General features: G+C 46.1%; 2 protein-coding genes across 5 annotated transcripts in view; one reads left to right on the top strand and one right to left on the bottom strand.

The window, feature by feature from the left end:
* The window catches only part of f2 (coagulation factor II (thrombin)), a 14777-nt gene extending 9133 nt beyond the window's left edge, over positions 1-5644 (top strand). For 3 of the 4 annotated variants that reach the window (XM_046050685.1, XM_046050692.1, XM_046050673.1), the window contains exons 10-15: positions 3063-3189; positions 3507-3674; positions 3765-3938; positions 4024-4202; positions 4434-4504; positions 5442-5644. In XM_046050685.1, coding sequence (XP_045906641.1) covers positions 3063-3189; positions 3507-3674; positions 3765-3938; positions 4024-4202; positions 4434-4504; positions 5442-5594 — 872 coding nt within the window. In that variant the 3' untranslated portion in view covers positions 5595-5644. Of the gene's footprint in view, positions 1-1228; positions 1366-1639; positions 1934-2035; positions 2153-3062; positions 3190-3506; positions 3675-3764; positions 3939-4023; positions 4203-4433; positions 4505-5441 lie in introns of all 4 variants that reach the window. The other variant, XM_046050681.1, reaches the window with a different exon arrangement.
* A 42-nt stretch (positions 5645-5686) lies between these two features.
* Positions 5687-9209, bottom strand: LOC123972040 (oocyte zinc finger protein XlCOF6.1-like). The gene is made up of 4 exons (XM_046051256.1): positions 9070-9209; positions 8441-8963; positions 7716-8171; positions 5687-6483 (listed from the first exon to the last, which is right to left on the bottom strand). The coding sequence occupies exons 2-4, from the start codon at positions 8916-8918 to the stop codon at positions 6266-6268; spliced, it is 1152 nt and encodes a 383-aa protein (XP_045907212.1). The 5' UTR covers positions 8919-8963; positions 9070-9209; the 3' UTR covers positions 5687-6265.
* Between the last annotated feature and the right edge of the window lie 8 nt (positions 9210-9217).

The raw sequence follows: 9217 nt of genomic DNA, 5'->3' as shown, positions 1-9217 counted from the left end.
CGTACCAACTAACTATCCGACCGACCGACCGACCGACTAACTAACCAACTAAGTAACAGACTGACTAATTAACCGATTAATTAACTGACCAACTGACTGAGTGACTACCTAACCAACAGATTAACTGGCTGACTAACTAGCTGACTGACTGACTGACTGACTGACATACCGACTAACTAACTAACCAACAGACTAACTGACTGACCAACAGACTAACTGACTGACCAACAGACTAACTAACTAACCAACAGACTAACTAACTAACCAACAGACTGACCAACTAACCAACAGACTGACCAACTAACTGACTGACTGACCAACTAACCAACAGACTGACCAACTAACCAACAGACTGACCAACTAACTGACTGACTGACTAACTAACCAACAGACTAACTGACTAACTGACTAACTGACTGACTAACTAACAGACTAACTAACAGACTAACCGACTAGCTAACTAACCAACAGAGTAACTGACTAACCGACTAGCTAACTAACCAACAGAGTAACTGACTAACCGACTAGCTAACTAACCAACAGAGTAACTGACTAACCGACTAGCTAACTAACCAACAGAGTAACTGACTAACCAACTAACTAACAGACCAACTGACTGACTAACTAACCAACTGACTAACTAACCAACTGACCGACTAACTAACTAACTAACTAACCAATCAACCTATCAACCTTTCTATTTATCCATCTATCCAAATAAATAACTAAACAACTGAGGAATGAAGGGCCAGTGAATAAACGAACGACAAATACAAAGTCACAAACAATCCAACAAACTTAACAACTTACAAAGTTAACTTGTTTGTAGAAGTTAACTAACTAGAGGAATTAAGACCTACTAAACTAGAGAATAAGTTGACTAATTACTAATATAATGAACAAAAAACAAAACGACTAATTGACAAAGAATCTAAAGAGCTTTCAAACCAGTCAACTAACTAATTCCCTAACAAGGATATGAAGGGCCTGAAGAATAAGTTAACTAACGAACTAACTAATTCCCTAACAAGGATATGAAGGGCCTGAAGAATAAATTAACTAACGAACTAACTAATTCCCTAACAAGGATATGAAGGGCCTGAAGAATAAGTTAACTAAAGAACTAACCAAGGAAAGACAGGCTGTTCCATGTTTTGAGTCATCACCTGTCTGTCTGTCTGTCTGCCTGTCTATCTGCTCTCACCTGCCTGTCTGTCTCTGTCTGCAGGGAGTTTAATGCTTCACAGCCAAACAGCATCCTGCACGAGAACTTCTGTCGAAACCCGGACAACCATCCGGAGGGACCCTGGTGTTTCACCAAAGACCCGACGGTCAAGAAAGAGACCTGCAAGGTCCCCAGATGTGGCAAGTATCTGGTAGTACAGCTACCGTAATACTTGGACCTCTCATACTAGTAATAAAGTTCTCTGCAGTCCAGAAATGAGAGCCAAAATGTGGTATCGGCAAGTGTTACTAGTACTGCTACAATACTATCTGTACAAGTACTGTGGCCAGATGATACGTACAGTGTGAGAATAAAAGTTCTGCTCGAGCAGAAAGGTAAATGAAAATGTGTAGTTTTAATTCAAACGACGTACAAGATTGATAAAAGCGCGTCATGTCTGTCTTTTTCTTCAAGGCCAGCCCTTCGTGCCCGCCACTCTGGCCACTAAACCAGTCAAAACCGGCACCTGTTTACCCAGTTATGGCATAGACTACACTGGCGACCTGGCCGTCACTCTGGGAGGCCACACCTGTTTGCAGTGGTCGGCGGCGGAGGCGCAGGCCCTCAGCAAGAACAAGGAGTTCATCTCCGAGGTCACTCTGCAGGGCAACAAGTGCCGGAACCCTGACAACGACCCCGAGGGCCCCTGGTGCTACGTGAGGGTTTCTGGAAACGTGACCGTCGACTACTGCGACCTTGAGCTGTGTGGTAAATACTACAAGTATCCACTTCGAGTACCAGTACTACTGCAGAATATTACACAGGTCATTAGTGAACTGTCCCTCTACCTGTTACCTGTCTGTCTCCCAGAGGACCCGCTGGTTGGCGATGTGTCGACCACAGAGACACAAGGCATGGAGCGCTCCGTCCTGGCGCCCGCCAGGAAAACCTTCTTCAACCAGCGGTCCTTCGGACAAGGAGAGAACGGTGAGTCTCCTCGTCAGCCCATCACAGCAGGCTGACTGATTACTAACTAGTCATTAAGCAGGTAAACCGACTGACTGATGAAGAAACAGTGGAGACGTGACTGGTTTACTGACTGGTTAGGTTACCGGCTGGCCGACTCCTTACCAGACTGGTTAACAGGCGACTGACTGATTTATTGAGTGACTCGTTGAGCGAAAGGGTGGAATGACACCAGAGTCCCTGACAATCACAGGAAACAGGTTTACTGACTGGTTTACTAACTGGTCACAGTTAAACTGAGGTCGACTGGCTGGCTGACTTCTTCCCTGACCAGTTTAAAGCTTATTAACTGCTGGACAGATGGTTACTGGCTGGTTAACCAGTTTAGTGACTGATAAATCAACTGGTTTACTGACTTGCTTGGTTAACCGGTGTTATAAAATAACTGGTTTACTGACTTGCTTGGTTAACCGGTGTTATAAAATAACTGGTTTACTGACTTGCTTGGTTAACCGGTGTTATAAATTAACTGGTTTACTGACTTGCTTGGTTAACCAGTGTTACTGACTTGCTTGGTTAACCGGTGTTATAATTTAACTTGTTTACTGACTTGCTTGGTTAACCAGTGAGATAAGTTAGCTGGTTTACTGACTTGCTTGGTTAACCGGTGAGATAAGTTAACTGGTTTACTGACTTGCTTGGTTAACCGGTGAGATAAGTTAACTGGTTTACTGACTTGCTTGGTTAACTGGAGTTATAAGTTAACTGGTTAACTGGCTGCTTGACTAATTAACTAAAAGGTGTACTAACAGCATGGTTAACTGGTTTACAGCCTGACTGACTGACTTTGTGACTACAGACTGTTAAACAGGTGTATTGACTGGTTAGTTAACTGGTTTATTAATGAGTTTACCGGCTGGTTGCGTCGCAGAGTGTGGGCAGCGCCCCCTGTTTGAATTGAAAGCCAAACAGGACAAGAAGGAGGTGGAGCTGTTGGATTCATACAGAGAACAACGCATCGTTGGGGGGGACGACGCCGAAGTGGCCTCAGCACCATGGTAACCACACTATCAATAATAAGTCTAATAGGTAAATTAAATTCACGTGTCACCTATTCAATGTGCGACCAAGTGTGAAATATGGTCACAATCTCCTCTTCTGTTAATGAGCTATGGGGGAGTGGTGAAGTTGACCTTTGGGTAAAAAGAAAAAATGATCTTCACTTGTAACCCAGCAAACATCTGTGTCTTACATTGATAATTCTATCAACTTGAGTTGTGGCCAAAACACCATTTCGCTTTTCAAGCTGATTTTGTCGTCACGGTGGCTCCAAGCTCCTGCCCTGTGTTTGGAGTTAACGTGTTCTTGTTTGCAGGCAGGTGATGCTGTATAAGCGCAGCCCTCAGGAGCTGCTGTGTGGAGCCAGTCTGGTCAGCGATCAGTGGATCGTCACTGCGGCGCACTGCATCCTCTACCCACCCTGGAACAAGAACTTCACCACCGACGACATACTGGTCCGCCTGGGAAAACACAACAGGGCTAAGTAGGACTTCCTGTCTGCACGTAGTAAAGGACCAAACTGGTTGTCAGATCAGAAACTGACTGATGGTTAATATTTATTTGAACGTTCCAGGTTTGAGCGCGGCACAGAGAGGATCGTGGCCATCGATGAAATCATCGTCCACCCGAAGTACAACTGGAAGGAAAATCTGAACCGTGACATCGCCCTGCTGCACATGAGACGGCCAATCACATTCACCGATGAGATCCACCCCATCTGCCTGCCCGACAAGAAGGTCGCCCAGATGTAAGACCAACACCGTCTCCGTCAGCTGTTAAACTTTCTATTTATAAATGGCTTCAGTCGTGTGACCGTAGATTTTCTGCGACAGCCTGATGACTCAAGGCTTTAAGGGTCGAGTGACCGGGTGGGGGAACCTGAAGGAAACCTGGAACCCTTCATCAAGAAATTTACCCACAGTCCTCCAGCAGATCCACCTGCCAATCGTGGACCAGGACACCTGCCGCAGCTCCACATCAGTCAAGATCACAGACAACATGTTCTGTGCGGGTAGGAATCCATCTAGCGCCATCATCAGGTCGTCATGTTAATGAGTCTTTGGTTTATGACCAAATAACTGCAGGACTAATGGCGTTCCCATCAGGCTCAGCTGTACGCTGTGTTCACTGCTAATTCGCTATTGAAAGCATAAAAAGACGCTAAACTGAGATGTGAACGGTCTGACAGAGCCGCTAGCACGGCTGTAAACAGACGTCATGTTAAAGCCAGTCTGTGTTGCAGGTTATAGACCAGAAGATACTCAACGTGGAGACGCCTGTGAGGGAGACAGCGGTGGACCGTTTGTGATGAAGGTGAGAAAGAGAAAGAAGAATAACCAGCAGCTGTGCTTCAAGTCATTTAGAATCAGCACACATTTAATAAAGGTTTAGAACAGGATAACGTAGTGGAGAGCAGACTGAAGTGTTCGTCCAGGCCGCTGTGGAAACAGATAATCAATGAAATCAAAAAGTTAGAAAAAAAGATTTATTTTAATAAAACACTTTTATTTTCATCATCAGCTGATTATTTATTATCTCGATTAAAGTGGAGGTAAGTAACGCTGGACAAACTAACAAGAGACAGAGAGATTTAGAAAGTATAAAACCTCCCCCAGAACACGTTCCTGAGCTGCGAGTGCGCACAGCTGGACCAGCTGATTGGCTTATTACAGCCACAGAGACGAGATTCATTTTCCCTTTGAGTGTCAGAGCGTCTGATTTAGTGAAACTGGGCAATTAAACAACAATGAGAATTATCACAATATAATTTTCCCTCACTATAAATACAATAAATGTTCAATATATTGTCAATAAATATTTGCTTTAATTCATTTGAGTCATGAACATATTAGTATTTTTCTAATAAAATATTTATTTTGTTGAGGAAAAGGGACTGAAAATAATTTACTAATCATATTTGTTACTTTTTTAAAATCAGAATAGTTTTTGAATGTTCTGCCTCAGGTTTGTGAAGTGACCCTTTGAACTTGAAAGAAATAACGATTTGACATTTATCGTGATAATTATAATATAATTGGTCAATGAAATACCAAATACTGAAAATGAGACAAGGCCAATTTTAATTTCCAACTAAATCCGAAAACATTAAAACTGTAATCTAGAGATTAATTATTAAAAAAATGTCCTGCTTGATGATAAACCACTGATTTAATTTTCTGCTGATGTTACAGAATGAAATGTTTATTATTTATGTTGTTAATCACTCTCAGTGTGTTTTCTGTGTGTCCAGTTCCCGGCAGAGAACCGCTGGTATCAGATGGGCATCGTGTCGTGGGGGGAAGGCTGCGACCGCGACGGGAAGTACGGCTTCTACACTCACCTGTTCAGGATGACCCGGTGGATGAAGAAAGTCATCGAGAAGGGCGAGGGAGGCGATGAATAGACACATTTCCTGTTCTCCCTGTGGAGCTAATAAAGTTTGTTCACATCGTACCAGGCTGACCCGGGGTCTGATTAAAGGGCCACATCAGAATATATAAAACACAACAGCTTTTATATCAGCACACATCAAGACAAGAACATAGCAGGTAGTTTGTTTACGTGTTTAGTGTGTGTTTGTCTTTACGAGGCTGCAGCCGGCGCAGCAGGTGACCACGCGCAGGACACGTTAGCGACACGGCTCGTCATCACGTCACCTGCTCCCTGAAGGATCGTTCACGGCACAGTTAGTTTGTATGAAAAGCAAACACAAACACTAAGACCCAAACCGTCCATGTGTGGGGATAAAGTTTCATGATTTAGTCTGTGAAATGGTTGAAAACAGTGAAAAATGAACGTGAGATACAACAAACCCTCATGTGGGGAAGCTGCAGCCGCAGAGAGTTTGATATACGACTTTAACTAATAATGAAAACAGTTTGAAACATAGCAGGGCTGCAAATAAAGAAAAATCACTTTTGCTGAAAGCCAGAATGATGTTTCTGCCGTCCGTTAACGCAGCCGCTGCGTCGCCACACTGTGACAGCGAAGGCGACTATGTGCCGAGTTATTTCTCTGCAGGAAGAAGTCAATGTAAAAAGTGATTGGAAATTAATCAGTCAACAGTTGTTCTGATTAAACGGACTCTCGGTTCAGCGTCCCCTCCGCCTCCTCGCCGTCAGCGGTCCGGTGTGTCAGCAGGTGTCGGTTCAGGTGAGTTTTGCGGGTGTAGCTCTTGGGACAGTAAACGCAGGCGTACGGACGAACGTCGCTGTGAGACAACATGTGTTTCTTCAGGTCGAACTTCCTCCTTAGACATTTACCGCAGTCTGGACACGAGAAGGGCTTCTCTCCTGGACAACAAACAGACAGACAGACAGCCAGTCAGCTCCATGACTGCAGGGAGTAACAGAGGTATTTAATAAATACGAGTATTTATTACACTTCCCATAATAAGATTAAAGCTCTCGCTCGCTCACAGTTTGGCACCCGACTGGTAACACTGAGTCTACTCGCTTGATTATCAAGGAATGAGTCTTAAAACCATTTGAAAGGTTTTGACATTTTGAAATGTGTATTTCTCAACTTGAAGTTAAACAATATTTAAAACAATGAGTACAGCAGAACAAGGGGAGCGTGCTGCTCTACAGAGGAGGCGGCTAGAAGCTGCAAATATTGGCCCACCGGCTCGGCGTACATCTGTCCACTGCCTGGAGGAGGAGTTTTAAATAAAGAGGATCATGTTTAGTTACTACAGTCTACTATTAGTCTAACAGTAATATATTCATTAGAATTTCATTTAAAAGTAGTATATTTCACCACTAGTTGAATATTAAATGCAGTTCCAGCCGTTTCATTTCTGTGGGTTGTTTTTATTCATTTAGTCCTCGTGCAGGAAAAAAGCTCCACGTCAGCCTCTAAGTTGTTAATGAGTCCTAACTTTTAACATTTAAGCATTTGCTGTAGCACGTCCAACTTTTTTAAAATGTCCCTATGAAAACTATGTTTTGAACGATTAGCGGCGGGGCGGGGCCCCTGATGTGGTTCCAGGGGGTCCCCAGCAAAGAAAATTCCTTGTTTGCCTACATGGCAATAAAACAGTTTCTGATTCTAATCAGATGGGGACAAAATCCAATCAAACGGGGGTCCGTGGTGTGACGTGTGTCAGTTCAGGGGGCCTTGACGTGAAAAGGTTTGAGAACCACTGGGTTTTAACTACGCAATACGAGCACCACATACATTTAAATGGTGTCAGCGCGAGGATCCACAACCACGTACGGAGATCAGATTAACTGGATTATATTTACAGGAAGTATAAAACGTGTGTCCAGTAAAAGGAAAGAAAACAAATCTAAAATGTTGGGAAATGACTTTTCATGAAATTGTTTTTGCTGAATCGTCACCGTTTATACATTTGTATGATGTGTTTATGATCAAATTGTTTACAAGAGCACAACGTTCTTCAGAGATGTAGCCTCTGGATTTTGCTCTCTTTTGCTGTACAGTACACACAATTACTCCGAGCACAGCCTTTACAAGTACTTTTGCTAGTATAGCAGTACCTGAACCTGACGGAGTTTCTTACCGGTGTGGATCCTGCGGTGTTCGGTCAGGTGACAGGAGATGGAGAAGGCCTTCCCGCAGTCCTGGCAGACGTACGGCCGCTCGCCCGTGTGAGTCCTCATGTGTTTCTGCAGGTCGCCTCCGGACGGCCAGCCTTTCCCGCACACCGTGCACACGTACGGGCGCTCCCCCGTGTGGCGCCGCACGTGCACGTTGAGCCCTGCGAGCGCGGTGAAGTCTTTGGGGCAGTAGGGGCAGCGGTAGGGCCGCTCCCCGGTGTGCGTCCTCAGGTGGCCCTCCAGGCCGTCGCGGGTCTTGAAGCGCTTGCCGCACTGCGGACACAGGAAGCGGCTCTCGCTGGTGTGGCTCGCCCGGTGGGAGTGGAGGCCGGTCAGGGAGCCGTACGTCTTGCTGCACTGGTCACACTGGTACGAGCGGAAGGTGTGTGTGCGCTGGTGGATCCGGAGCTGGGTCACCCCTGGACCAGAACCACAGACTGTGAGTGAGGCTGGGTCAGACTTTACTCTGAGGTACTTCAAACTAACCCGGCTCTATACTCTGAAACCGTCTGCAGGAATAATTAGGACAACTTGTGCTTCACTATTCAACTATTTTACACACCAAGACTTTCAAAAATACATTATTATTAATCGCCGTCTTTACGATTAGTTCATCACGTTTTTTCAAACCGCCCTACTACAGAGTCAGGACTCCGTGTTAGTCCCCGCCTCCCGATGAGCCCCTTACCTGTGAAGGTCTGGTCACAGAAGCGGCAGTTGTAGCAGGGCGCGGCTCCCTCCACCGAGTGGGTCTGCAGGTGTCGCAGCAGCTGCGTCTGAGAGCCGAACGTCTGGTCGCACACCGTGCAGGTGAGGTCCGGCAGCCGGTGCTGCAGCCGGTGGGCGTCCCTCTGCTTGGCCGACTCGAACACCTTATCGCACCTGCTGCAGGTGAACCCGCCTTTGTCCAGGTGCGTCTGCCTGTGATTGGTCAGACTGGACAGGTGGTGGAACGCCTTGTCACACTGGCCGCACTGGTAGACGGGTCGGGCCCGGTGGCTGCGCTGGTGCGACAGCAGCTCCGCTTTGGTTCTGAAGATGGCGTTGCACTGGAAACAGGAGTGGATCCTGGGGGGGCGCGGCTCCGGGAGGCGGGGCTCCGGGGGCCCGGGCTCTTCCTCAGGAACGGCAGGGTCACTCTGCAGGTCCACGGCGCCAGGAGTCATCAAGGCCGACCCGCAGGACTTATTGGTCCGCAGGTGACGGATCACCTGTACGCAGCAGAAGAAGTAGAAACTGGAAATACCGAGTAAATGTACTCGTGTCCTGACAGACGAGCTGATCGGACGGTTGGCGGTGAGACGAAGACAAACTGACCTGAGAACGGTAGATGAAACATTTGGCACACTGAGGACACTTGTGAGCCACCCGCTGAGAATTATGGGAAATGCTGTACAGAGCATTGGTTGTGACCTCGGAGCAGGACTGATCCGATTGGTCGACTGTGAAGAAAGGCGGGAGTTAG

This window comes from Micropterus dolomieu, linkage group LG01, assembly GCF_021292245.1.
Source record: "Micropterus dolomieu isolate WLL.071019.BEF.003 ecotype Adirondacks linkage group LG01, ASM2129224v1, whole genome shotgun sequence".
In the NCBI taxonomy this organism is placed as follows: domain Eukaryota; kingdom Metazoa; phylum Chordata; class Actinopteri; order Centrarchiformes; family Centrarchidae; genus Micropterus; species Micropterus dolomieu.
This window is presented reverse-complemented; position numbering and strand designations above follow the sequence as displayed.